The 27,995-nt window shown below is 36.9% G+C and overlaps 3 protein-coding genes and 2 long non-coding RNA genes across 10 annotated transcripts; all 5 read left to right on the forward strand.

The window, feature by feature from the left end:
- The first annotated feature begins 1,401 nt into the window (after positions 1 to 1,401).
- On the forward strand, positions 1,402 to 6,488 carry LOC117635654. 3 transcript variants are annotated; one of them, XR_004586912.1, is made up of 4 exons: positions 1,405 to 1,683; positions 1,788 to 1,854; positions 3,860 to 4,231; positions 6,195 to 6,488. It is a non-coding gene; the product is annotated as an uncharacterized LOC117635654 (long non-coding RNA). The 3 variants fall into 3 exon arrangements; XR_004586910.1 differs by having other exon boundaries at positions 1,408 to 1,683; positions 3,907 to 4,231; XR_004586911.1 differs by lacking the exon at positions 6,195 to 6,488 and having other exon boundaries at positions 1,402 to 1,683; positions 3,907 to 4,363.
- LOC117635655 lies at positions 5,239 to 5,857 on the forward strand. Its single transcript, XR_004586913.1, has 2 exons — positions 5,239 to 5,281; positions 5,368 to 5,857. It is a non-coding gene; the product is annotated as an uncharacterized LOC117635655 (long non-coding RNA).
- Positions 6,489 to 15,119: 8,631 nt separating the features above from the next.
- On the forward strand, positions 15,120 to 17,412 carry LOC117633549. The gene is made up of 4 exons (XM_034367188.1): positions 15,120 to 15,556; positions 15,645 to 15,806; positions 15,989 to 16,178; positions 16,988 to 17,412. The coding sequence occupies exons 1-4, from the start codon at positions 15,344 to 15,346 to the stop codon at positions 17,116 to 17,118; spliced, it is 696 nt and encodes a 231-aa protein (XP_034223079.1). The 5' UTR covers positions 15,120 to 15,343; the 3' UTR covers positions 17,119 to 17,412.
- A 4,628-nt stretch (positions 17,413 to 22,040) lies between these two features.
- Positions 22,041 to 25,400, forward strand: LOC117635822 (60S ribosomal protein L21-1-like). Of its 4 annotated transcripts, none has more exons than XR_004586955.1 (4): positions 22,041 to 22,456; positions 23,291 to 23,619; positions 24,810 to 24,857; positions 24,954 to 25,400. XR_004586955.1 is itself a non-coding variant. In XM_034370191.1 (2 exons), the coding sequence occupies exons 1-2, from the start codon at positions 22,220 to 22,222 to the stop codon at positions 23,546 to 23,548; spliced, it is 495 nt and encodes a 164-aa protein (XP_034226082.1). In that variant the 5' UTR covers positions 22,041 to 22,219; the 3' UTR covers positions 23,549 to 23,749. The 4 variants fall into 4 exon arrangements, 1 of the variants encoding a protein (XP_034226082.1); XR_004586953.1 differs by having other exon boundaries at positions 24,982 to 25,400; XR_004586954.1 differs by lacking the exon at positions 24,810 to 24,857 and having other exon boundaries at positions 24,921 to 25,400.
- Positions 25,401 to 25,690: 290 nt separating this feature from the next.
- On the forward strand, positions 25,691 to 27,900 carry LOC117634086 (UPF0481 protein At3g47200-like). Its single transcript, XM_034368000.1, has 4 exons — positions 25,691 to 25,764; positions 25,857 to 25,968; positions 26,430 to 26,469; positions 26,542 to 27,900. Exons 2-4 carry the CDS (start codon positions 25,944 to 25,946, stop codon positions 27,884 to 27,886), a joined length of 1,410 nt encoding a protein of 469 aa, XP_034223891.1. The 5' UTR covers positions 25,691 to 25,764; positions 25,857 to 25,943; the 3' UTR covers positions 27,887 to 27,900.
- Positions 27,901 to 27,995: the final 95 nt, after the last annotated feature.

Raw genomic sequence — 27,995 nt, forward strand, 5'->3', positions numbered from 1 at the left:
TCTTTCTTTGTTCCTTTGTTTCTGGGTTTAGATTTTCCCATTTTGCTCCTTTTTCCAGGTTGAAAGCTTTGCTTTTGTCCCTATTATTATAATTTAAGATACTTTAAAAAAAAAAAAAAATTATATATATGGATTAAGATATAGATGTGGTCATACAAGCTGAGTGATTGCAGAATTTCCTACAAAGCCCCCAATATGCGAGTGTAGTTTTTTTTTTTGGTCGAATATGCGAGTGTGGTTGTTTGATCATTATAAGTGCCTTGATTTCTCATTATGGTACTAATCTGAGATGAGAAGAAGTTTGGCGGAAATCTGTTGCCTTTTATTACATTTCGTCCACATTTCTTGGCATATAAAGTTGCCTAAAGTCTGTGGTGGTATTTAATAAGAAAAATACATAGAAAATTAATACAAATTCTTCACAATCTTATCTCCGATAATAAAGTGCTAACATAAAATTATGAGTTATGGAAATTTTAAAGTACCAATTGAAACAAGATTTGTAACAAGGAGTCTAATCATTTTAGGTTATTGTCATAGTCAGTATAACAAAATTGAGTTTGGGTAATTACTTTTATTAATTAAAATGATAATTTTGGATGATCACGAAGAGAATGTTACAAGGAGTTTCTACAAATTTGTATTTTTTTTATATTTTTAACGTATTTATTACGAATTTTGGAAGTTAAAAAAATGAAAATATAATAACAAGTTCACTATTTATTACGATTTTTAAGTGGTGCGCCATCACTATTTCTGACGGATAACACCTTCTGATAGTGCCATGTGTCCTTTAATTTTACTTTTTGTGTTTTTATAAATTAATAAATTCATAGAAAACTAATTAAAAATCAGAAAAGTACATCGAAAATTGCTACAAATTCCTTACAATATAAGCTTTTATTATGAAAGTCTAAAATCATGATTTCACGTTTTTTAGTTGATAATAATTATTGGATCAAAGTAACAAGAGTGTTTGGATGTAGAACATTAATTCTTGTTTTGATTTGTTTATAAACAAAGCTGAGTTATTCTTATCTCTTTGCGTTTTTATAAGTTGAAAGTAGATTTGTGGGAAGTTTAGGGTGAGATGAATGTCACAAGGAATTCTTAAGAATTTTCAGTGTATTTTTATAATTTTTAATTTATTTGTTATGAACTTTTAAAGTTAAATCTTATAAAAATAAGAAAAAAATTAAAGAGATTGAAAAGTGTCAGCAGATGAAAGGTGGTGTCTACATACGATAGCGACACGTGTCATTTATTTAATTATTTTATTTTTATCTTAACAAATTCATAAAATACACCAAAAATGTCTACAAATTCCTTACGACATAGCTTTCCATTATGGGTTTAAAATCATGATTTCACATATTTGATTTCATGGTAAACGAAGAGAAATTGAAAAAAAAGAATAGAAAGAGGGCAAAGAAGCAATCTGCTTTTTCTTCAATTTGGCATTCGCAAAACGACACCGTTTTTCACTTAAACATAGTGCTCGTTTTGGCATTCTTCCTACAGCATTCTGTTCTCCCGGACAAAAGCTTTGGGCTGTGTAACTCCTCTGCCATTTGTCGCCGTGTGCTGGTCGTCCGGTGAGTCGGTGACACCGTCGGCTGCGAACGCCGCCTGCTGCTGCGCCGTCTCCAATTAAATAAAGTCAGAAGTCCTTATTTAACCTAGGTAATTTGATTTGCAAAATCTTATAAATTTTTTGTGGGTTTTTCATTGAAGTTTTTTGAACGATAGGGTTTGATTCAGCTGTTTGTGTTTAAATAATTTGGCAGGTTATGTTTAAAAATTCCGATTGCCTTTGAGATTGGACAAAGATTGGATTTCGTGATTGCTGTGAAGGTTAGTAGTTAAAGGGACAAAAATTGGTTAAGCTCTGTTGTTTGGTTCTACTGCTGTATTTTGTGATTTTGTTTGTTTGGTTCTACTCTACATTCTAAAATTAGTTCCCTAGTCTGCTACAGAGTACTGAAATATCCTCTTCATAATTTCCCCTGTTGCTCTCTAACTTCAAATATATAGAGAGATAGAATCATAGAAAGGAGAGGCTTATTGGATATTCATTTCAAGTGACTAGGTTTGCATTGAATTCACTGGTAGGAGGATGAAAACAAAATAGAGGGTTCAGCTTTTATTTATTTATTTTGTGAGGGACTGAGTAAATATTGGTGTTGGTGGTTCTTGTTCTTGCCATGGGGAATGAAAAGGGACTGATCAGGAGGATTGAAACTCCCATCCCCAACGGGGAAAAAAAAGAGAAAGCGAAAGGAATTTGGAAGTCAAATTGGGCAGAAGAGACTGATCCTAACAGATTTCAGGCTTTTTTCTTCTGAAGGAAATTCAGAACTACTGGTGTAAAGTGACAATATTACAAAAGAGATGGATAATGCAGTAAGGCAACAGTAGATTAGTGCCTGTGAACATATGTTAAGAGTTCCTTCAAGTGGCAACGGTACAATGAAATAAGGCACCTATAGGCTTGTACCATATCCTTAAACTTTGCATTATGTTACAAACAAACCAGTTATTTATGATAATGCAGTGTCCCTATTTATGCTTGTAGTTTGTAAAGGCTAAAGCAGATGCTTGCACAAAATGGATCATCACCATTTTTATTTCTTGCACAAATGTCCTCATAAAAATATCCTCATAAAAATAATAGTTTGAACTATTCAATTTATTTAAATATCATCACAAACGTAAGCCATTAGATAATCAAAACCTGTTTCCATTGACTGCTGATAGATTTCTTCACATTTTTGTTAAGATTACGTAGTTTTTCCTTTCCTTCAAACCTTGTAATGGATATGGATATTTTGTAACTTTGTAATTCACTACTTATTAGTTAACAGACAAGAAATTTAAGACAAAACCATCTCATTCATAGCATGTGTTGATAGAGTTTAAAAGAGAAGACTGATTTAATTGATTTGTGGCTTGTGGTGCGAGTTGGAAATTTAATTCTTACCTCTTTTTAAAATAAAAGAGGAAAAAAGAAATTTCAATCTTGGATCTTCCTTGCTATGTCACACGAACCAGTGATTTTCCCATTTTTCAACAAAGGGTTTGGAGTTAAATATGAATTAAGCATGATCCCATCATTGTTAAAGATTAGGCAGCAGGAATGGTAGCATAAATTCTGGCTTCCATGTTTTGTGTGTTTCACACTCTCTCTTAAAGGGATGCAACATGACATATTAGGTGAATGCTTTATTACATTAAAAAAAGAATGAAAGAAAGAAAAAAAGAAAAGAGTTGTGTGCCTGGCACCTGCTAGGTGTTGGACATGCACACGGTTCGGCTCATATTCCAAAGTGGAATTTGAGTCGGCTCCTGTCAACTTGGTATCAGAGCATTAGGTTCAAATTCCTGTGGACTCCGCACCTTGTGTGCATCCTTAAGTTTTGGCAGTGTGGTGTGTTCTGATACGGAATGGTGCCCCTTCGATGTGAAGGATGTCACAAATTATATTAGAGATGTTTTGTAAGTTCGTAACCTTGGAAAACGTAGTGGACCTTATGCTCGAGGTTGCAACAAAATCTGAGTCAACTGTGAGTTGTGGCAAGCCTAATTGAGAAGTAATGGTGTTTTGGGTGAAGTGTTACTTTATTCATGCGGGCTCTAATGCCACGATTGATAGGGATTATAAGTTCTCTAACAGACAAATTCACAAAACAAGATACATTTTTATGCACGCACATACTGTGTTTAGTGTGCACAACTACATGGCTAGATTTTCACCCATTTCATCAAAGACAGAGAGCTTAGTAGTAGATTGGTCATTTGTGAAGGTTGAGGACATCGCTGATGAGTATTGTCTAAATGAATCTGGTAATCCTATCTATAGAGATGAACAGCCAAGAAATGTTGAATATTTGCAATCTGGTTTTCCAGAGGCAATCCAGATTCAAGTATAGGGGATTTGTCTTCATATGGGATGTCGAGTATTGCAAGAGCCATTCCCAATAACGAATACTTCAAAGCAGCACAACAATTGCTTGATGAAGTTGTCAATGTCCAGAAAACACTGAAGCAGCATGATAGGGAGAAGAACCAAAGCACACACGAGCATCGAGATGATGGATCAAAGAATGAACTCGAAAGTCACATATCTTCAAACCCTCAAGACACAGCCAGTAACTCACAATGTGAGCTTTCACATGCTGAGAAACAAGAGTTGCAAAGCAAGTTGACGAAGCTTCTGTTTATGTTAGATGAGGTATGAACAATGCACTTTAGTTTTATGTCTCTGACAAGACAGATCCCAAAGTCAAGGCTTGGTTCAATCTTGTTCATTTGGTCGTAATGTTTACCACCGTAAAATCAAGGCTTGGTTGCGCTTTTTGCTAGATTGACATTATCCAATCATCTTTGTTCTTTCTAAGCAGTTATGATTGATTTGTTTGCAGTTTTGTTCAGTGGATGATTACATCACCTGCTTTTATCACTTATGTGTGCTTTGTGCTCGTAATGTTATGCAATAAGTTTATTGTTAGTGTTAGAAGTAATCATGACGTTTATGATCAAAGGTCGTAACTGGGGGCTATTTTGAAACAATGTGTTAGAAAATAAAGAAAGAAAGAGATACTAGTGAGCATTGTTTTATTGGATGAGTTGCTTTTAGTTTTTTTTTTTTTCATGCCAAATCTCCTTGTATCAAATAGATTCTAGAAAACTGATTAGCGTGTGTAAAGGTATTTGGTGTCTTCATTTGTCCAACCAATAATGATTTAGTTGCCAAACATATGTTAATCTCTGATTGTTCTAGCTGATCATGGCAACCAATAATGATTAAATTTCAACGTTTTTGTAAAGATTTGATTGAATAATAATGATTTTACTACTCTTCATACTGTTTTTAAAGGCTTGTTCTTCGGTTCAGACATACTGCAATTAAGAAGAAGCTTCAAGAATTTTTTAAAGTTTCAAATATAAAATTTCTTTTTTTTGACTGCTTACTTTTATGTCTGAAGGAAATGGTGCACAGGCAATTACCGAATCACCTGGAGCCTTGCATGTAGGCTTTTTAGATGACATGTTGTGAAGCATTGCATTGTATCAATTATTTCTACTGCTTTCACCATGAATACCAATTTTTTTTTTAATGGCTTGTGTGATATGTAATTAATAGTAATTTTACAAAGAACATGGGATGTGTGAAGTAAAATTTACCTTAATGAAATTATTAAGATAACTGGTTCTCCTTGTATACTTGCCAATATGTCCTTAATGTCCCCCATATGCTTATGTACTCGGATGGAACATCAAGGTAATCCTCCTATGTAGACATTTGACACTAGTACTCTATGTTTTTCTATGAATAGAAAATAACATAAGGTGCAGAATTGTCCTCAGGTATCATTGTTAATTGTTGATGTGGGTGGAGATGGAAAACCCCTTGGTTGGAGCCAAAGTTTCCATAGTCACTCAATTGCTCATGATAAGATTTCTTGCGTGCTGGTCTATTAATTTAGGGGATTTACATCGCGAGCAGCCTTAGTTTCTTCAAAATTTGTACAACAATATCTTCTCTGAGTGTTTATTTATTTATTTAGAAGTTTCTGGTTGTGTTTGTTTGTCTCTTGGGGACCTTTATCTGGTATTGGGATAGAATATTATTATGTGGGGCTGTCTAAATTCTAAAAGGTTATTTGCTCAATGTTAGGTGTTTATGGGAACAAGAAATGATTATTCTGTTGTTTTAGAGTCTTAGGAAGCTGTGGTTCTTTGCGTTATTCTGTACATAATACTTGAGTCTATCTATTCTATATATTGGTATGGTATGAAACAACGAATCTGTTTCACATTTGATAACTATAATTTATTTAGGGAAAGAGCTTATTTCTTTTTGGGCTCCCTAATGCACTACTAACTGCTCTATTTAATAGTTGATTGTCACTGACCTTTCTTGCTGTCAAATTGTACCTTCATCTCTAGCTTTACGTATAAACTACATGACAAAGGTTCCCCTTACTGAAAAGGTTGCACTAGATCCATGACATCTCTGCACTATTAAACCCTCTTTTAATTTGAATTTCAATGATATTGGGAAATTATGAATTCTCTGTTCGTTCCTATATGCGATTGTAGTTCATAATTAATTTGTGTTATCTAGTTTCTTTTTTGTATTTAGCACTTATTATTGGAATTACTTCAGCTTTTGGAATGTTTTAATCATATAGAGGATGACGTTGGCAAAGTCTAAAATGACACAATGTTGATAGAAGTGTTATGCGGGCAATTGGTCCAAGGATTTTGAGTTGCAGTTGGTGAGTGAGTATTCTTGAAATTACCCACTTGGAATATGTGATGAGGTACGGGAAACGTGGGAAATTAATCCCCGTCATGTCAAGTCGTTAAGGAAGCTACTTGGGAACTCGAGGAGCATATGTGGCCTAGTACCCATACCCCTTAGATTGTAATAACCCGATCTTAAATTAATATATAATTATTCAATAAAAAGACGATTTTACCCATGGAATATCTTACTAGGTTTAAAAGTTGACTTTTTGTTCTACAAATAATTTGGGGATTTGGGTGGTACCATTGCGTAGAGCTCGTTGATATGAGTTCGTAGACGTGGCATGCTCAATCCCGAGTTGTAACGAATGAGGAAAGGTCTAGAAACGAAAAGGACATAATTGGAATTTTGGAGTTTATGTAGCTACAGTGCCGGCCCTTATTTATTCTTCTCCCTTGCGAGAGAAACGAGATTGCTAGTTTTTTTTTTTTTTTCCCCTTTTCTCTTTCTCTCTCCACCGCATACACTCACTTTCAATTGGCGATTTTGTCGCCTTCAGTTGTCCGATTCGAGTGAAATGTGTTGCAAAAGTTTTGTATCGATGCCCTCTACATAACCCAGCCTCCAGCTAAAAAACTCAAGGATTTGCAGCTGGAATGACTAGAACTGTTAGTGATTTTTGAATTTTGCAACGCCGTTTTTGGCGACTCCAGCCACCGTTGAGTGATTGCAGAATTTCCTTTTTCATGTTTTGTGAAGAGATGGAATTTTGGCTACATGCTGAGTGATTGCAGATGTTTGTACCATAACTGACCGAGCAACTAGCTAGACTAGATCATTCAAGTGCCATGCTTTGAGAGGTCATCACCTTAGCCAAAGAAGTATCACCACAAATCACAACTCTAAGCAAAGCAAGAGGAGTCCCACATCGGAAAACTACAAGAGATGGAGACTCCCCCTCACCTATAAAAGAAGACTCCTCTTTCCTTAGAAGGGGACTGGCTCTTGAGTACTCTCTCTTCTGGATCCATCTCTAGGCTGAGCTTCTCACTTGGTATCTCTATATTTGGGTCTAATCCCCTTGTACAAATGTAAACAAACATTATCATAATGAGAACACCCTTCTCCGTGGACGTAGCCTATCATTCGGGTGAACCACGTATATCTTGTCTTCTATATGTTTATCGTTTGCCCAAATCCTCACACACTTGGTGAAGGTCCTCATCTTCATCCATCATCCATCACACCTCATCACTAAGTTGGACTCAACCTTGGCCTAACCATTTTGAGCATCAACAGCAGAATTACCTACAAATCCCCCAATATGCGAGTGTGGGTGGTTGTTCATAAGTGCCTGATATCACATTATGGTACCAATCTAAATGAGAAGTTTGGTGGAAATCTGTTCCCTTTTATTACATTTCTTACACATTTCTTTCCATATAAATTTGCGTATTGAAATCCTGTCCCCAACATTTCTCCCATGTTGATTAGTGGAAACTAGTTTACTGGATTAGTAAGTGTAATTGCCAATGAATTTGTACTAAAGCTAGGGCTGGCAATGGGTCGTGTCGGGTTCGTGTCGTGTCGGAATAATAAACGTGTCAAGAATGCTCAACCCGAACCCAACCCATTTAATAAACGTGTCGTGTCGGGTTCGGGTCGTCTTTTATCGTGCGGGTTTCGAGTCGTGTAACGGGTTCATAAATAATAACATGCATGTTACAAAACCCACAACCGAAAAAATTTAAATTAAAAAAAACAGAGAGAGTAGAGAAAATATAAGGAAAAGAAAGAAAAAAAAAAGATAGAGAGATGAGAGAAGAGAGAAGGAAAAGAAAGAAAGAAAAATAGAGAGAGAGAGAGAGAGAGAGAGAGAGAGAGAGAGAGAGAGAGAGAGAGAAGAGTGAAGGAAAGAAAGAAAGAGAAAAGAAAGATGAGAGAAAACTAAAGAGAAAGAAAAGAAAGAAGAAAAAAAAAAGGAGAGAAGAGGAAAGGAAAAGAGAGAAGAAGAAAAAAAGGGAGAAAGAAGAAAGAACGAAAAAAAAAGAAAAAAAAAAGAAGAGGAGAAGAGAGACCGAAAAGAAAGGAAAACACAAAAGAAAAAGAAACATTATAAATATCAAAAGGTATACTATAAAATCACAAAATTGTTTGTAGCATGGTGGATAAGGTGTTTGAGAGAAATGAAGATGGTAGGAGTTCGAAACCCCTTGTGTGTGTTTTGAAATCTCCATTTGTCTTTATTTTTTTAGTGGGTTAGCGGGTTGTACACGGGTTGACACGACCCGTGACACGACCCGTTTAATAAACGGGTTAGATAGGTATTATAGCGGGTTAGCGGGTTAGCGGGTTGACCCGAAACCCACCCGTTTATTAAACGGGTCAGAACGGGTTGACCCGAAATTGTCCTGTTTTTTTATCGTGCGGGTTGAACCCGCTAATTTCTCGTGCGGGTTTCGAGTCGTGTATCGGGTCGTATCCGAAATTGCCACCCCTAACTAAAGCTGGCCCTTAAATGTCCTTGCAATTCTCCTACTCTTATGGATGTTTTATTTTCGTTCATTCCGCTAGTTTCGCTAGGAAATTCTCCTACTCTTATGGATGTTTTATTTTGTTCATTCCACCAGTTTCGTCAATTAAAACTGAAATTGGAAACATCATTTTTGTTTAGACACTTTTCAATAAGTGAAATTAAAAACATAAAACACAATTTTAAAAATTAAAAGACTAAAAGTACCCTAAAGAAATAAAAAGAAGAGAAGATGATTGTACAAGAAAAAGGAGAGGGACACGGTAACTAATGTGAATGCATGCACACAATATCCCATCCTTCATAAGACACGTGTCAGCGAAAGTGACGAGTCTTAGTAGGAGGTCACATCCGTTGCGTTGATTTGTGCCTGCAAGCCTTTCCCGGGCAACGGCATACTCACTCCCGCGTAGGCCATTTATCTGCCTGAAATCAACACAACGCCACGTGTCCCAGGGGATACGCCTCATCTTTCTCCTGCGAGTAGTATGCATTTTCCCATGCGAGTGAGTATAAAGGAAAGGAAGTTTTGCGTTGTGCAGCGAAGACCAGAACGGCCGAGTAGTGGAACGCGAACGAGTCGACCTAGGGCTGTTCTTCGGCCGGAACGGATTGGAAATAGGAGTTCCGAATTCCGATCCCAAAATTTTCGGAAGTCATATTCATTTCTGATGCCGATTCCGAAATTTCGGAATATAATAATACCATTTTGATGTGGAATTTTCGGCAAAGTCGGAACTTTCGGAAATTAAATATTTTCACAATTATTGGAAGAATTTCGAAGGTCTAAGCGAAAAGTAATTTTGACAGGAAGACTTGTAGAAACTTTGGTGCATACTTGCAGTGGTATTCCTTCAGTATTGTCGTTTAGTTTTCCAATAAATGGTGTCTATCTATATTATTGCCGCGAAGAAGAGGAAATATGGTCACGAAGAGAGAGAGAGAGAGAGAGAGAGAGAGAGAGAAGTGAGAAGAAACGTCTGGATGGAGGAAGAGGAAAAAGAATGGGCGGCCGGAGAAAAGAAAGAAAGGAAAACAAATATAAATTAGGATTTTACCCTAAGATTTTTATAATATTTTTCAAACTCCTCTAATCAATCATTAAATATGTTCAGTCGAGATGTATTTTTCAAGGACGACTCTAGCCATGGTGGTCTGTTAATGGAATTGCAAGTGAGAGGCCTTGGGTTCGAAAATACCACTTGTAGATTAGTTTTTTCATTTTTGGTTTTGTTTGAAGGTATTATAATATTAAACACTATTGTTATAAATTTATTGTATATTTCTCCATATATATATATATACATATAATTTAATCACATATGTCGAAAGTTAAATTAATTTTATCATAATTGATGTTAATTGGCATTTAATTTTAACCTTAGTGTGTGACCATGGAATTTAATTTTATCCTTTGAAGCATGATCAATTTTATTGGATCAACTATTAATCCAGTGTGTGATTATGGCATTTACCTTGTGTGTGACTATGAAATTGTTAACCTGTGAACCATTATCAATTTGATTGGATCAACTATTAATCTAGTGTGTGATAATGACAATTACCCTTAGTGTGTGACCATAGAATTGTAACCCTTTGAACCATTATCAATTTTATTGGATCAACTATTAGTCTAGTGTATGATTTAATGTTACCCTTTGAACCATGATCAATTTTGTTGGATCAACTATTAATCTAGTGTGTGACCATGGCATTTACAGTTATTATGTGACCATGGAATTGTTACCCTTTGAACCATGTCATTTAATTTTACACCTCTGACCCAAACAAGACTATATATTTTTTGCCAATAGTCTTAAATTAATATACTCCTATGTTAAAATTAATCTATTGGAAAAAATTATATATTTTTTAGAGAAAAACAAGATGTTTTTTTTTTCATTTTCCAATAGTCTTAAATTAATATACTCCTATGTTTAGCATATGAATCTATGAGTACTGAAATAAAACATATATAAGACCTATAAACAAAAAATAATGCAATTATAATTAAAATTTCTGAAATTTCTAATGAGTTTTGAATTTTTCGGATCGGAATTTCGGAATTTTTGGAATTTACAGATACATTCCGATTTCGATCCGAATTTTATCTGAAAAATCGGATTTCGGTATCTTCGGATATCGGAGTTATCGGAGTCGGATTTTAAAAAAAAATTTCAGACCGGAATAGGTCGGAATTGGATTTTCCAATCCAACTTACACCCCTAAGCCGACCAATACGAGCCCCTAAGCCAACCAATACGGGCCAAGCTCAAGAGATCGTGTGAGTATGGGCCTAAGCCAAACTAAGCTCTAAGAGCAAGTCCAGCAGTGGAGGGCCACTAGGGCTGGGGAGGGGGTTTGGGCAAAAAAAGGAGGTCTAGCAGTGAAGAAGCAGCCCGGGCAAGCGTGGAGACTGGGCAAGCCCGAAGGCGATTTCGGCCCGAGCTCGGGCTCGAGGGCGCTGACGTCATTGCTGACGCCAGGCTGGCGTCAGCCCTCCCGAATTCAATTTGTTTTTACCAACGTTAAAAAAAAATTCGAATTCACCGCTACAGTAGCCGCCAATGGCTACTTGACACGTGGCAGCCTCTGGTCTCTTCGATTTGAATTTTTTCTTCAATCCAATGGCAGCCAATTTTTCTGCAATAAAAAATTGAAAAAAAATCGAATTTTTTTTTAAAAAATACACAAAAATTACTGAAATTTTTGTGTATAAATACCAACCAATACTCTTCACTTTTAACACCAAATCCTCATATATTTTCTTCTCCTTCTACTATTGTTCACTTTCTCCTCAAAATTTATTCACTTTCTATTCAATATTTTTTCACTTTGAAGTTGTAATTTTTTTCTATCATATTATGGGTTCTTCTAATGAAAATGGAGGGGCATGGAGCATGATGGAAGATGTTAGCTTGTGTGAGGCTTGGGTCCAAGTTAGTCATTGTCCCGTAACGGGCAATGAGATTAAATTTTCTCATATGTGGAAAAAAATTCATCAAGCATTTTGTGAAAGGCAATTGGTTCTATACGTACAGAAATGGCATTATCCAGTAGGTGGAAAATTCTTAATAAAGAGTTGGGGAAATGGAGAAATGCCTTAGCAAAAGCGATTGACAACTATCGAAGCGGAGAAAATCTTAGCAGTGAGGTAAATTATTTGTCATTTTTCTTCTATTAATTTCTATGTCATATTAATTTTTATTTAAATGTTTCTTGCAATTTATATATTTTGTTAATATGTCTCTAGTTTTTTTTTAATACATGTTGCATTTTTTAAAAATTTCTTTAATTTCCATTAGTTTTTTTTTTACATGTTGCATTGCCAATATTTTATAAATTTTCTTGCATTTCCATTTCATTTTTTTTTTTTTATAGATTATGCAAGCACAAATGTGGTTTGGTGCTATTGGGCAAGGGGAAAAAAGTTTCAACCATACCCATTGTTGGGAGGTGGTGAAGACTTGTAAGAGATTCCAAATTATTCCAACCGGTCCGACGGTAGTCTTGAACGAGACTCCACTTCATGAGACGCCGGCATCGGATTCACCTATGGATTCCCCAATGAGTCAAGACTCTATTGGGAGGAAGGCGGCGAAGGCGAAGAGAGGGAGTAATTCTAGCAAGAATGCATCTCAATTTTTGGAGGAACTTTCAAAGCACCAAGCCATGAGAATTGAAATGGACTTGAAACAACAAGAGCACGATATGGCTATTCAAGTAGAATATGCAAAAGAAAGGGAGTATGTACGCAAAGAAAGGGAGAATGTACGCGAACAAAACATTGAAAAAAAAGATCGGGAAACCATGGCCATGGATACAAGCCATATGTCCCCTGAAACAAAACAATTTTGGAAGCTAGAACGAAGGGATGTTATGAGACGAAGACTTTTTCGTGACGATGGACCTAGCAACACGGATTGGTTAAATGATGGAAACCATTAAAATAGTTTGTTTGCCTTTCATGTCTTAGTTTACTTGCCTTTGATTTCATTGTATTTTTTTTTTTTGTTTAATTCATGTACCTTTGATTTAATTGTATTTTTTGTTTTGTTTAATTCATGTATTTTATTTTATTATTAGTTGTATTGCTTTTCTTTTAGTCAATAAAGAAAATATTCAACAAAAATCCTTTTTATTCAAAACATTCCATACATAAAAAACAAACCACAACCAAAGCATAAAAAAAATAAACAAACCACAACCAAAGCATAAAAAATAAACAACCCACAACCAAAGCATAAAAAATAAACAACCCACAACTAAAAATAATAAAGTATAAAAAAAAAAAAACAAAGCATAACTAAAAATACAACATAAACATAATAAATTAAAAACAACTTCTTCACTTCACTTCATTCACCTTCATTTCCTTCATTGCCTTTCACCGCCCATAAATGCTCCATCAAGTCAACTTGACGGTGTTCATGAATATACGACGATTGCATCTCCGTGTAGCGATCAATCATACGGGGCATGAAACTACCGTCTCTAACCAACGGTTCATGCTGCACTAGTTCTCCATTTGGCCCCACTGGTTTTTCATAAATTCGTGTTAGGGCCGTGTCCATGGGATTTGGTTCATACACGTCATCAGCATCGTAATCATATTCATCTTCCACAATCATGTTATGGAGGATGATACAAGTCATCATTATACTCCTAAGCACCTCCTCGTCAAATAGACGTGCCGCACCCCTGATAATAGCCCACCGAGCTTGAAGGATACCAAAGCACCTCTCAACATCTTTTCTGTACCCCTCTTGATAGCGAGCAAAAAATTTTTGCTTATGGGATCGGGGATGTGGAATTGTTTTCACAAATGTTGTCCACCTCGGGTATATGCCATCAGCTAGATAATACCTGGTCTGGTAGATGGTATTGTTAATTTCATATGTGATATTTGGGGCTTCACCTCTCAAAACATCATTGAACACCGGGATTGACCTAGGACATTCAAATCGTTTTGAGATCCGGCAACTCCGAAGAAGGCGTGCCAAACCCATGTATCAAAACCAGCAACTGCTTCCAGGATGATACTTTTCTGCCCTTTTCTATTTCCGTAGTCCCCTTGCCAAGCAATTGGACAATTTTTCCACTGCCAGTGCATGCAGTCAATGCTACCAATCATGCCAGGAAATTCTCGAGACTCAGCTTTTTGGAGAAGCCGTTGCAGGTCCCTGGGCGTAGGTCTGCGTAGGTAGTCTCTGGTGTACAGAGTTTCCACTGCATCACAAAATCGCACCAAGCTTTCCAAAACAGTGGACTTCCCCATCCGAGCAATCTCATCCACCTGATCTGCAGATGACCCATACGCCAACATTCGTATCACAACTATGAACTTCTGCTCTGGAAGAAGTCCCAAATTTCCAGCACAATTTCTCTTTTGAACAAAATATTCATCATAATTGCAAATATCATGCATGATTTTATTGAACAAATGGGGTTGCATTCTATATCTCCCTCGAAAATGAACATCGGAGTACAGAGATTGTGGGATAAAATAATCTTCCATAAGATTCTTACCCCGAGAATGTCTATGTATGTCCACATTTGGGCGACGGCCTTCTCGTGAACCACGGCGACCCTGGTTTTCTTCCTCCAGCAAAGCAACTGCTATGCCAAGTTGCTCATCTAGTTCTCTCTGCGCCCTTTTGCTTGCAGCACGTCTACGCATTCTTTCTCTAGTTTCTCGCTCTTGCCTCTCCAAAACCTCTTCCATGTCTGCCATTGAGAATGGAGAATGAAATCTAAAATTTGAGAAATGGAAATGTAGAGAAGAACTGGTGTGGGAGGTATGAGCTGAACCTCTGTTTTTATAGAAAAATGTACACAGATAGATATGACACGCGGCGCAATCTTAGAGGGTGAAAATCTTATCTGAAATTTGAAATTCAAATGAAATTTCAAATTTCAAATTTATCAAAAATTTGAATTCCGAAATGTATCTGAAATTTGACATTTTGAATTTATCTGAAATTTGAATTTTGAAATGTATCTGAAATTTGAAATTTAATCTTCTTGCTACTATCTTGAAATGACAAATAAGTATGGAAATGACTTTCCCAAGGGCTTGTTTGCCACCAAGATTCCTATTTTAAAATTATTTTTTTATTTTTGTAAATAAATTCTTGGGAAAGTCGTATTTTTGACAACATTGTAAATAAACACCCGGTTTTTAAAATTTCCCAATTCCATTGAGTCTTGAAATTGACAACTGCTCATTGAGTGAGTTGATTAATCAGTTTCCAAAAACTCGTTTCCCTTGGGAACCAAACGGGCCGTAATACACTTGTCTCTATCTGCTTTATAGAGGAGAGAGAGAGTTACAATGTTGTTTTGAAAGTGAGACCATGGCAGTCCCGCTTTTCAGACCCTTGAAACTGGTTTTCCTTCTCTATCTTTCTCTGTTTTATAGAAAATAAATAAATTTATTTCTGTTTCTATGTTTTCTCCGTGCTCTGTTTTCTTCTTGCAAAAAGAACTTGCTCTTTTGTTGTTGTTGTTGTTGTTGTTCCTCTTGTTCTTCTGTTTGAATTGAAGTTTGGTGGGTTATGCTTAAAATGGCTGGGTTTCCTCCAAATCTGAATGATGGTGAACAATGGCTTCCCTCAGACATTTTCCTCAACGAAGTAGCCAACTCAACCTCCAAACTTAACCCCCACCATATTCTTTCCATGGACGAGCTCGCCCAACACTTGGCTGCTCTTTCTTTCCTCAGACAACGTCAATGCCTTTCAAAATCTCTGCTACATATACCCATGGAGGTTCTCTCTCTCTCTATCTCCCACACACACACAGAGCTAGCTAACACTAACACGGTCTATTTTGTCTTTGCTTGTACTGGGTTTGCAGCCGTTCAGACCGCCGGTTCAGTACAACCAGCTTGGTTCTCTTCCTCAGAGGTCTCTTAATGTCAGCCTCAGTCATGGTCTCGAAGAGAGAGGTGCAAGCTTTCATGGGTATGGGGCTGAACTCCATTACCACAATCAGTTTCTGAAACCGGCTCAACTTCAGGTAAACAATGAACCACAAAACTTGAACCGGGTTTTCCTTCTTGCTCTGTCATGTATTTATTTATTTATTTATTTTTACTCTTGGTCTGTCTTTTCAAGCCTTTTGCTTTTTCCCAGCTTTCAATAAATGGAGTGGCAGAGTTTCGAGAGTTGCTAATGGTAATGTGCTGTCATTTTTGGCAGGTCTGTAGCTTTCTGGAAACTAGGAAGAGGGTTTTGAATAGACCGCAAAACCGTCTTTGGACGTATCAGGGAAGTGGGATTGGATCAATGGGTGGTTTTGAGAGGGTTTCTGGAGGCACAGGTGTGTTTCATCCAAGGGTTTTGAATACCACAACCACCACCAGGAATCCTCAGGTCAAAAAGAAACAGGGTGAGTTATTATTTCTTTGTTCTGCTGTTCGAAGTTTTGATTTTGTTCTTTTTTATTTTCGTCAACTTTTTCCTTATTCTTTTCGTAATTTGTACTGATGTGTTTCTGGCACAATTTTGTTTTTGTATCTGTTTTGGTACCAACTGTGCGAAGTTTTGTGTCAATCTGAAATAAAGGATAAAAACTTAGTTGCATTGTTATCCCCGACCAAGCAATAATGTTATGCCACGTGGAAGTGCTATCACGCGTGTCATAGCATTATTAGCCTTTCATGGAAGTTTTTCTCAAAACAAAAGGTGTGTCTTTTATACAAAAATGGAAGTTTTATCCTTTCTTTGATGCTATATATTTCCACTTGTAGTTAAAAGTTGAAATGTGAACATCTTGTTTTTAATTGAGAAAGATTGTTGAGTGGTTCTTGATATGCTTGAAGCACCTTGTTTAGGCAGAATAGTAACCCATTGTTTATATTTTGGGTGGACCTATTCATTAATGTTAATCTCTATTGGAATATGGACTGATGGGTCTGCTTGTCCATATATATATATATATATTAACTGAGTAATTTTGCATGTGCTGACCTCTAGATAGGTTGAATGTTTGTTTTCACTGCTTGGAATTAGTAAACAAAATTAGAAATCCGTTGAACTGTTTGAATGCTGCATTGTTACATGAAAACTACAAAGCCAAGCCTGGCCGCAGCCCCATTGATCAACGGCTGTCAATTGTGCGTTTCATCCAATACTTTGATCTCAATTTTTCTTTTTGCAGTTATGGTTTTCCTTATTGGTTATATGTTTTTGTTGCAGGGTTGAGAAATATCCAGCAGATTAAAGCCATCCAGCAAAGGAAACCTATCGAAAGCGTGGGCATGGGCAGAGGGGATTGCTATAACCAGCTTCGTTCTGATGTTGGTTTGCCCCAAGAATGGACTTACTGAGAGCTCTGAGAGGTCACCTTTCTTTGCTATAAAGTAGTCTTGTTTCCTGAAATGTTATTAGAATAAAAGCTTCATTGAAGAATAGAAGGTCAGTTGTCGTTTGGGGTTTGTGCAGTAGAACCAAAGAAAATGTTAGAAAGTCCCTAGAAAGTTGTGTTTTTTTCCTCATTTTGTAAGACAGGTTCCCTAGAAAGTTTTTTTTAAACCTCATTTTGTAAGATGGGCTTTGTTGAAATAAGTTAAAAGTTTTAGAAACTTTGTATTGGGAATGAAAAGCTTTTTCTTTTTCTTATATTTATATCACTCCATATTGGACAAAATGAGGTTCAATTATGCATATTGAACAAAATATAATGTGAGAGGCTGATGAAAGTGATTCTGAATACCATTCGAATTGAAAAGAAATGGAGAGTGAGAAGGAAAAAAGTGTGTAGAGAAGTTCATTCTCAGTCGATATTCTCTTCAAAACAAGTTCAATACACAATGAGACTTCAAAATGCAAAAGTTCATAGGCCTGTAATTCCTCCGGGGCAGATGAGAAACATGCATTCCGAATTCCATCCAAAACATGTTCGAAACTAGAAATCAATTCTGATGCCGATTCCGAAAATTCGGAATATAATTACTCCATTCCAATAAATTTCAGAAATTCCCAATTCTTAGATAATAAATAATGAAAAATTCAGAAAATTTTTTAATTTAAATATCTGACACTGACTAAAAACTTTAAACACTCAAGAGAAATTCCAAGTGGTCCTTTACGAAGACCCAATTGAAAGAAATTTGAAGCTCAATTAGAGCAATTCCACCCATTTGCCCTTAGCCATGGCAAGGTGGAGCTAGGGCAGCCACTATTCACGTGAATAGTGGTTGCTCTTGCAAATAGTATTTTGTGTTTCTACCCATTGCCATGGCTAAGGGCAATTACTATTCATTTTTTTGTTTTTCCCCTTATTTTTTTAATGAAAATAATTAATTTGGGTAATATTTTCAGATAAGATTTCCGGGTTCCTACGTGTGAAGACTATTCATAATCAGATAAAATTTCCGGATAAGATTTTTGGATTCAAATTTCGAATGAATTTCAAAATTCAAATTTCATACAAATTAGGGTTCAAATTTCGGATGAATTTCAAATTTCAGATAACATTTTCATCCAATAAAATCAAGTCACGTGGCATGTCTATCTTGCCAAAATTTTATATAAAACCAGAGGCTCAGCTCATACCTCTCACACCACATCTTTCTATATTTTCATTTCTCAGAGTTTAGAATTCATACTTCATTCATTCTCAATGGAAGAATTTTGGAGATGCTTGGAGAGGCAAGAGTGAGAAACAAATGAGAGAAACTGTAGGGCAGATGAAATCAATGAGTTGCAGAGACAAGTCGATGAATAAGTTCTCATAGCAGTGGCTTTGCAAGATGAAGAGAACCAAGGTTGCCGCCGTGGTTCACAAGTCGGCCGCCGCCGGAATGTGGAAAGACATAGGCATTCTTGGGATAAGAATCTTTTGAAAGATTATTTTATCCCAACTTCTTTGTACTCTGATGTTGATTTTCGAAGGCGATTTAGAATGCAACCTTATTTGTTCAATAAAGTCATGCATGATATTTGCAATTATGATGCATACTTTGTTCAAAAGTGTGATGCTACTAGGGTTTTGGGGCTTCTTCCGGAGCAAAAGCTTACAGCTGTTATACGAATGTTGGCGTATGGAGTATCTGCTGATCAGGTGGATGAGATTGCCCGGATGGGGAAGTCCACTACGTTGGAGGCTTTGGTAAGATTTTGTCAAGTTGTTGAAACTCTGTACAATAGGGACTACCTGCATAGACCTACTCCTAGGGACTTCCAACGGCTTCTACAAAAAGCCGAAGCTCGAGAATTCCCAGGAATGATTGGTAGCATAGACTTCATGCACTGGTAATGGAAGAATTGCCCAACTGCCTGGCAAGGTGATTATGGAAATAGAAAAGGCCAAAAAAGTATCATCGTTGAAGCCGTTGCTGGCTTCGACACATGGGTTTGGCATGCTTTCTTTAGAGTTGCAGGATCCCAAAATGACCTCAACGTGCTGGGTCAATCCCCGGTCTTCAACGATGTATTGAGAGGCCAGGGCCCCAATGTCACCTATCAAGTCAACAATACAGTATACCAAACGGGGTATTATCTAGCTGACTGTATCTACCTGAGGTGGACCACTTTTGTCAAATCCATTTCGCCGATCCCAGAAGCAAAAATTATTTGCTACTTATCAAGAGGGATACAGGAAAGATGTCGAAAGGTGTTTTGGGATCCTTCAAGCTCGGTGGTTGATTATTCGAGGTGCGGCCCGTATGTTTGATGAGGAGATCCTCAGAAGCATTATGATGACTTGCATCATCCTCCATAATATGATTGTGGAGGATGAGTACGATTATGATTCTTTAGAGGTCTACGAACCGGATCCAATGAACACGGCCTTGACACGGATTTATGAAAGGCCCATGGGGCCAAATGGAGAACCGTTTGAGCCGGAACCATTGGTGAGGGATGCTCATTTGATGACCCGAATGATAGATCGATATACAGAGATGCAATCTTCGTATATTCATGAAATGCGTCAAGTTCACTTGATGGAGCATCTATGGGCGGTGAAAGGCAATGAAGATGAATGATGGAGCATAGATGCTTTGGTTATGTTTTATTTAGTTATGGTTAGGTTGTGTTGTATTTTTATTTATTATGGTTTAGTTGTGGTTGGTTATTATTATTGTGCCTTGTTTGTACTTTATTTTTATTTTTATTATGTTTTGTTTGAAGTATGGAATAGGTTGAATAAAAAGGTAATTTATTGAATGCTTTGTTTATTAAATAACGAAATGTAATACAAATCATTACGAATTACTACTACTAAAATAAAATACATGAATTACAATAACTTTAATAGAAAACATGAAAAATACAAATACATAAAAGATATGCTAACTAATTTAATGGTTTCCATCATTTAACCAATCCGTGTTGCTATGCCCATCATCCCGGAAAAGTCTTCTTCTCATAATATCCCTTCGTTCTAGCTTCCAAAATTGTTTTGTTTCAGGGGACATATGACTTGTATCCATCGACATGGTTTTCCGATCCGTCTTGTCCATATCTTTTTTGCGCAAATACTCCATTTCTCGTGCATACTCAGCTTGAATGGCCAACTCGTTATCTTAGCGTTTTTGCTCCATTTCTATTCTTGTGCCGTTTTGCCTTGCAATTTCCTCCAAAAATTATGAATTATGATTGCTTGAATTACCCGCTTTCTTTGCCTTCGCGGCCTTTCGGCCAATGGGCCTCGACTCCTTTTCGATGGGTGAGTCTTGACTCATAGGAGAATCGAGAGGTGAATCCGATGTTATTGAATCACGGAGTGGAGTCTCGTTTAACACAACGGCGGGACCCGTCGGAATAATTATGAAGCGTTTGCAATATTTCACCACCTCCCAACATTCATGATGGTTGAAACTTTTTTTGCCACCCCCGGTTGCACCAAACCACATTTGTGCTTGAATCATCTATTTAACAAAAAAATGGAAATGCAATAAATATTTAAAATATATTGGATATGCAAGTAACAAAAAAAAATAATAATGAAAATGCAATTAACCTTACAAATAAATTAGAAGTGCAAGAAAATTAAGAAACAAGTGGAAATGCAAGAAATATTAACAACATATTGAAAATGCAAGAAATATTAACAAAATATTGAAAATGCAAGAAATAAGAACAAAATATTTAAATAGCAAGAAATATTAACAAAATATTGAAAATGCAAGTAATGTTAACAAAATATATATATTAGGAGATTAAACTTAATAAAATAAAAATTATAAAATACTTACCTCGTTAGTACGATTTTCCCCGCTTCTATAGTTGTCCATCGCTTTTGCTAGGGCAGCTCTCCATTTTCTCAACTCTTATTGAGAATTTTTCACCTACTAGATAATGTCATCTCCGTACGAGTAGACCCCGGAATTTTTTTACAAAATTCGGCATGAATTTTTTTCCACATATGAAAAAATTTCATCTCATTGCCGGACACGGAACAATGACAAATTTGGAGCCAAGCCTCACACAAGGAAACATTTTCCATGGTGCTCTAAGCCCCTCTGGTTTCGATAGAAGAAGCCATAAAAATATGAAATCAAAATACTAGATGAAAAAGAGGAAAATGTTGAGTAAAGAGTGAATAATAGTAGAAGTATAATGAAATGTATGAGGATTGGTATTGAAAGTGAAGGGTGTTAATAGGTATTTATATAAAAAAAAAAATCTGAATTTTTTAGAATTTTTAAAAAAAATTTACGATTTTTTTCATATTTTTATTGCCCAAAAAAGCCTCAGCCGTAGGATTGGATTCGGAGATGCTGATCGGAGGGCTGGGGACGCGACACTTAGCAATTTCCCGTTGGAGCTGGAGTCGCGCTGACGTCAGCGCGCGCTGGTTCAAATTTTTTTACCATTGACGCGTGCATTGCACGTGCCAACGGTTAAAAAAATTTGGAACACCTCGGGCTGGGCCCTTCTGCTGGAATGGCTCTTAAAGGAGAGGGTTGTACTTAATGTCTGAGATAATATGGATAAGATATGAAGCACTTTATTGAGGAGAAAAGAGTTGAGATTTGTCTAAGCAGCCGATGTGAGACTGCAACCACTTCATGAAAACGGCGTTCTAACCAAGCCCCTCAAATTACCAGTGTTCTCGAAGTTAAGGAAATTGTTAGAAGAGGATAGTGCTCGAAGACAGAAGCTGTAGCGCATGTTGAAGATTTTTCGCTAAACTGATTGTTCAAGGAACATTTACCTAATTACTGCAGTTGTTTTTAATTAAATAAACTAATTATCCTATTCTATAAGAAATATGTTTCACGTTGTTTTGTTTTACCAAAGTCTTTTGGATAGCGTAGTTTGTAACGTTCTATTCAACATTATCAATATACAATTAAGCTTTCCAGCATCTCTCTTACCGGTGTTTGAATTGGAGTTAAAACTCTACACTCTCATCGTCTAGGGCTTTAGCAGCCACTCTCAGAAAGAAACCTCCAAACCTTAGAGAGAGAACAGCTCAAAATGCCGGCTGGACACGGTCTCAGGTCTCGTACTCGCGATCTCTTCTCGCGGGCCTTCAGGAAGAAGGGTTACATTCCTCTCTCAACCTATCTGAAGACCTACAGGATCGGAGACTATGTCGACGTCAAGGTTAACGGCGCTGTGCACAAGGGTATGCCCCACAAGTTCTACCACGGACGTACTGGTCGCGTTTGGAACGTCACCAAGCGCGCCATCGGTGTGGAGATCAACAAGCAGGTGATTCATTTTCGTTGGGTTTTCTGTATTTTCATTTTTGGACTCTGAGTTGTTGTTTGAATGATGTTTGATGATTTGCTTCTGTGGAATGGTTGTCTGGATTTGTGGGTTCTTGTTGAAATTTCCGAACTTTTGGTTTGATTTCGACTTAACAGTGTTCAGTGACATCTGGGTACATTGTAGCTATCATTGTTGTGGTTGTTGTTAGGTGGAAATGGGGATTTTATGTATATGTATATGTTTATGTGGTTTGTGGGTTTCAGATGGTTTTAGTTTATAGCTGCTAATTGTACTGTTGATGTCTAGATTATGCTGAATGGGAAGCTGGGTAATACACCTTGTTAGAGAATGGCTTACTGTATGTCAGATGTTTGTAACTCACTGCAAGGAAGATCGAGAAAACTTGTCAATAATGTTCAGCTTCTATTGGGAAATAATAGCAATAGAAAGCTATGTGCAGATTATATATAGTTTATGCATGTCTGCTGGATGTGTTATGACTTGTTTGATTCAGTTTTTCCTTTATGGATCGGGAACTTAGGTTTTTAATTTATTTTCACTTGTGGAAATAAAAGATTATGTAGGTTAGTGATTCTAGGAAGAACCATTTTTGTACAATGGAGATAATGTAGGTTAATCCTTTACTTGGATCAATCAGGAGCTTTGATTTGAGCACTGTCATTTTGATCATCGTCATAAATCTAGTTTCCCTTTGTCTCATGATTTGAGGAATTCTATCCTGCTTTTGCCCTGATGCTAAATGATTGTTGCATATTTTATTTTGCAATCGATTATTGGAAGGTTTACAAGTTGTATGCTTGTGCATGATATCAGGTTGGCAACAGGATTATCAGGAAGAGGATCCATGTGCGTGTGGAGCATGTGCAGCCTTCAAGGTGCACTGAGGAATTCTGTTTGAGGAAGATAAAGAATGATCAGTTGAAGGCTGAGGCCAAGGCAAAGGGTGAGGTTATTAGCACCAAGAGGCAGCCAAAGGGACCCAAGCCAGGTTTCAGGGTTGAAGGGGCAGTCATGGAAACTGTTACTCCCATTCCTTATGATGTCGTCAATGATCTTAAAGGAGGCTACTAGATCTATTTTATGGTTCTGTTGGTTGTCCCCAAGGACTGGTCTAGTTTATTCAAGTGCTTCTTTAGTTTGAGGTACTTTCATCTGCTGCAGCAGAAATTGCTTAGTTTAATGTTTTATGATACATGATGTTTTCAAGTACAATTTTGTGCGAATATGGAAATCGTCTGGAATTACCTATATTATTTGTGGTGTTGTGCTTAAGTTTTTCCTGATTATTCCCAGCACTTGGCTGGCTAAAGCTGTGGCTGGGTTTTTAGAAATGCTTATTTTGCAGGTTCAACCTTGCCCTTTTTTTGCATTAAAAAATTAGCACCTCATGGTTTTTCTAATGATCAAAGTTTAATTATATCAGTCTCTTTTACACCTATATTTGTTTTAGATTGGACTAAATTCTGGGCTCTACTGTGTCTATGTTAATTGTCTTAATCCAAACACTGACACATGGTTTGTCTGAAGTCATGTGAATTTTTTTAAAAGTTCATAAATCCTACATTGCTTACTTTCTATGCAAGTATGAACTTGAGATTCAAATGGTTCTTTTGGATTAATGAGCAAATCTTAAACTATTTACTCCTTGTAAGTCATGTGAATTTTTAGATTTTTGGATTCAGCTGGCATTGTTTGCAATGTATATGTATGGTTCAAATCTTTCACCCTCTATGGTCTTACGGAATTTGAATGCATGACCAAAGACCATGCTTTAACCGTAATCTTTCGTCCTCTATCGTGTTATGGGATTTGAACTCATGACCATGGTTTATAGAAATCGTCTTTGTCCGGTTTGCAGAAATTCTTGTAGCGTGGCAACATTTCTGATAGGCTCAAGTCTGCATTTTTGTTGAATTGGCCAAAAGTTGAACAAATTTATAGGATAAAAGTTGTTTTTTTAAGGTGGTGTTTTCTACTAGACAATTCATATTAAATGTGACACTAGATGAACTCCCTATAAGATAGAATCAGAAGCATTTAATCTAAAGTCTACCATGTATTGGTTTAAGAAAAGAATATAAGGTGAGCTGGGCTGGGGTTCCAACTTCAAACAGAGAAACCTTGATTTCCAATTGCTCCTGTTAATTTTGTTTTCTTTCTCTACCCAAAGGAAAATTGGTTTTGTACCCAAAATAAAAAATAAAAAATAAAAAAAGAGAAGGAAAATTGGTACCTTTACGTTTGTTGCTTACCAAAAGAAGATCTTTCTCTGATTGTAATGATCCAAAGTATTTTATTTTTATTTTTATAGAACTGATTCTGTGTCTCTCAGATAAATAAATACAGCCCAGTTTTCTCCTGCTATTTCTTCTTGTCTCAGGTACCATCTCTCTTTAAACCATTAACCTATTGTTTTCAATTGTTTTCTTCTTCTTTATTTCAGGGGTCTCATGGTTACATAACTTGCACAATTCAGCTATTGGTTTTTCCCCCCTTTTAATTAGGCAGTTGAATTCGGCACTTGCTCAGTGGTTCGCGGCGATGCGGAGCACTGGTGCCATAAGCTGATTGATCAATCAAGCAGATGCGAGCTACATAGTTGCATTAAGGAATGCTCCAAAGAACCATCTGGTGTGGGAGTGTGCCAAAATACAGTTTGTTTTTGCACATACTATTGTAAGGATCCTGTAAAGTGATTACGAGTCATTTCATGAGGGCCTGAGGACACGTACGGACGGGCTGTAAAAGCAATATCAAGCACATAACATTGTTAATAGTGGGAGATTTACATTCAAGTTCTTGTTTATGTTGTTGTTCAGTAATCACATTACCCTTAATTATAACATAAACTTTGATCCTAACATGATCAATTTGGATAACCCGGGTTCAACCCGAATTCAGCCATGGATGAGTGTTGGATTTACTGTAGTGTTGCTAAAAATGTTCATATAGGTCGATATCGATGGATCCAAATTTGAAAGCAAAGAAGTAACCGATTAACTCTCAGCTAGTCTAGCAGTATTTCTGTTTACAATTTTGAAAATGTTCCAAATTCGAAAGCACCATCTTGCAAGGAACCTTTCTCTTTTGTTATGAAGACGACTTGGATAATACTTTAAGTTTGTTTCTTGTAACAATGTCAAAGAATAGTATGGAACTTTTCATTGTGTATATATAATAGCCATCCATTATAAGGTGGTCAGTCACTTCCACAGCTTGTCTAAAGGCCATGCCTGAAAATAATATATCTTGATTACAGAGGTGGACTCATCTAGTGAGCCAAACTGGTAAGCCTATATATGCAAAATGCTTATTATTATTATTATTATTATTTTTTTTTTTAAAATGCTTATTTTTATTTAAAATGTTCTGAATTTAGGATGAAGGGAAAGAGGAGAAGCGGTAATAGCTGAGGCTGTGCAGGAAGCCTTGGACATTAGTTTGAGCATCTTCATATACAGCAAAGATGTTCCAACCAAAACCAGAAAAAGGTACGAGGCGTGATGAGGGTGTTTCATAAATTAGTTTGCTCAAACATATCGACATTTTATTTTTCTTGTTGAATAAATCCGAAAGAGTACAACATTCATCGTAATTGAGATTCCAAACATGATCAGAAATATAACTAAGGGTAGATATCATTCCCTTATTATTACCAGATCTAACAAGCTGTTTGCCTCAACTAACAGTTAGTTTCATGGTACTTTTTCTCCCATATATTGAAACAAGTCCCAAGTTCGAAACCTCCACAACATTGTATTCGATTTAGTGCTAGACCCATTCACAACCTTAGGCAAAATCTAATAATTAATTTTTACCGGCTTCTCTAGTTTGAGTGAGAGTGAGACTCATACTGTGCATTCTAGCAGTTACAAATTTATTTAATTTTTTATGTAGTCGATGAAAACTTAACCAGATAATTTTTTTTTTTTTTTTTGGTTTTTCGGGACAGGCATATCAGCTTTTCACGGAGAAATTGGTCATGGTAACAGGTAACATGTATGTATATTGGAATGTTTTAGTGTTGTTTGGATATGAGTTGATAAAAAAAATTCTTGTCGAAGGTTGTTGGATGGCGCTGGCTTCTCCCCTACGGAAGAGGAAGAGGAGACTTCATCAACCAATGCTGCACCAGCAGTAATAGTTGAGAAACCGAGGGATGAAGTGGCGATTCTAATCGAGGGTAAAGTGCGAGACACGCCGTCGTTTTGGCCAGATTGTTGTATTTACAAAGTCCCCCAGAGGTTTCGCACAGGAAATGAAGAGTTCTATGAACCCCGGGTGGTCTCAATCGGACCTTATCACTTTCACCAAGGAAGTTTCCCACAAATGCAAATCTTTAAACTCAAATACTTAGAGGCCTTCTTGAGCCGAAACGAGCTCAGCTTAGACCAATGCCTCGGCCTTGTGAGAACGTGGGAAGCAAAAGCCAGGCGTTTTTATGTAGACCTCATTGACCTAAGCAGTGATGAATTTGCCGAGCTGATGCTGGTGGATGCAATTTTTGTCTTGGAGCTTATGATCAGACACCAGTTTTTCGAATATGTAGACAATTGCGACCGGATTTATAGAAAGCCGCGGATGATCGAAGATGTTTTCCATGATGTCTTGCTGATTGAGAACCAAATTCCCTTCTTTGTTCTTGAGGGTTTGTATGACCTTGTTGATAATAGCTCCAAAGGAACTCTCAAATTTTTTGTCGAGCTTACGCATGAGTTCTTCAAGGCTTCTGTCAAAATCAACGAGTTTGGTGCTGATCGTGCACCTGTGCCTGGAGTTAACCACGGAGTGAAGCATTTTGTTGATTTTATTCGGTGCTACTACTTGCCTACGGAGGACGAAAAGCATGAATATGGCCATAGGTTTTATGAAATCCCACCAAGCGTGACAGCGCTAGTGGATGCTGGAGTTAAGTTTGCCACAACAAGCACGAGGTCCTTACTTGACATACAATTCAACAGAGGATGTCTCAAAATTCCGAATTTTAGGGTAGACGATTGGACGGAAACTGTCTTCAGGAACCTGATTGCCTTCGAACAGTGCCACGATGATCACCAGGTGAAGTACATTTCAGACTTGATGTTCCTCATGGCGTGCATGATCAAGACTTCAAAAGACGTGGACTTGCTCATTGAACATGAAATTATATCTAACATGCTGGGGAGCAACGTTGATGTGTCCGCTCTGTTTAACCATATTGGCCAACGGGTTGGTTTGGGTCAGCCATACTATTACTTTAGTCTTTGCAAAAAACTCAATGCCTACTGCAAGGCCCCTTGGCACAGATGGAAAACTATTCTGAAGTGCGACTATTTCAACACTCCATGGAAAGTTGTTTCTACAATTGCTGCAATTGTACTCCTTGTGCTCACACTCGTACAAACGATATGCTCTATCTTATCCCTATAGCTTTGCATTATTTATATGTTTTTTCAAAGTGTTAAAACTGAGGAAGTAAAGTGGCACCGAATTAGTTTCTGATGCCAATGTCAAAGAACAATCCCTTGTATTGAATAAT

Source organism: Prunus dulcis, chromosome 7 (assembly GCF_902201215.1).
Source record: "Prunus dulcis chromosome 7, ALMONDv2, whole genome shotgun sequence".
In the NCBI taxonomy this organism is placed as follows: domain Eukaryota; kingdom Viridiplantae; phylum Streptophyta; class Magnoliopsida; order Rosales; family Rosaceae; genus Prunus; species Prunus dulcis.

Coding starts and splice junctions, on each gene's coding strand:
- LOC117633549 (XM_034367188.1), top strand. CDS start 15,344: ATGCTTAAAATGGCTGGGTTTCCTCCAAATCTGAATGATGGTGAACAA. Junction 15,557..15,644: donor TGCTACATATACCCATGGAG/GTTCTCTCTCTC, acceptor CTGGGTTTGCAG/CCGTTCAGACCGCCGGTTCA. Junction 16,179..16,987: donor TCAGGTCAAAAAGAAACAGG/GTGAGTTATTAT, acceptor TTTTTGTTGCAG/GGTTGAGAAATATCCAGCAG.
- LOC117635822 (XM_034370191.1), top strand. CDS start 22,220: ATGCCGGCTGGACACGGTCTCAGGTCTCGTACTCGCGATCTCTTCTCG. Junction 22,457..23,290: donor GTGTGGAGATCAACAAGCAG/GTGATTCATTTT, acceptor GCATGATATCAG/GTTGGCAACAGGATTATCAG.
- LOC117634086 (XM_034368000.1), top strand. CDS start 25,944: ATGTTCCAACCAAAACCAGAAAAAG. Junction 25,969..26,429: donor CCAACCAAAACCAGAAAAAG/GTACGAGGCGTG, acceptor TTTTCGGGACAG/GCATATCAGCTTTTCACGGA. Junction 26,470..26,541: donor GAAATTGGTCATGGTAACAG/GTAACATGTATG, acceptor TTCTTGTCGAAG/GTTGTTGGATGGCGCTGGCT.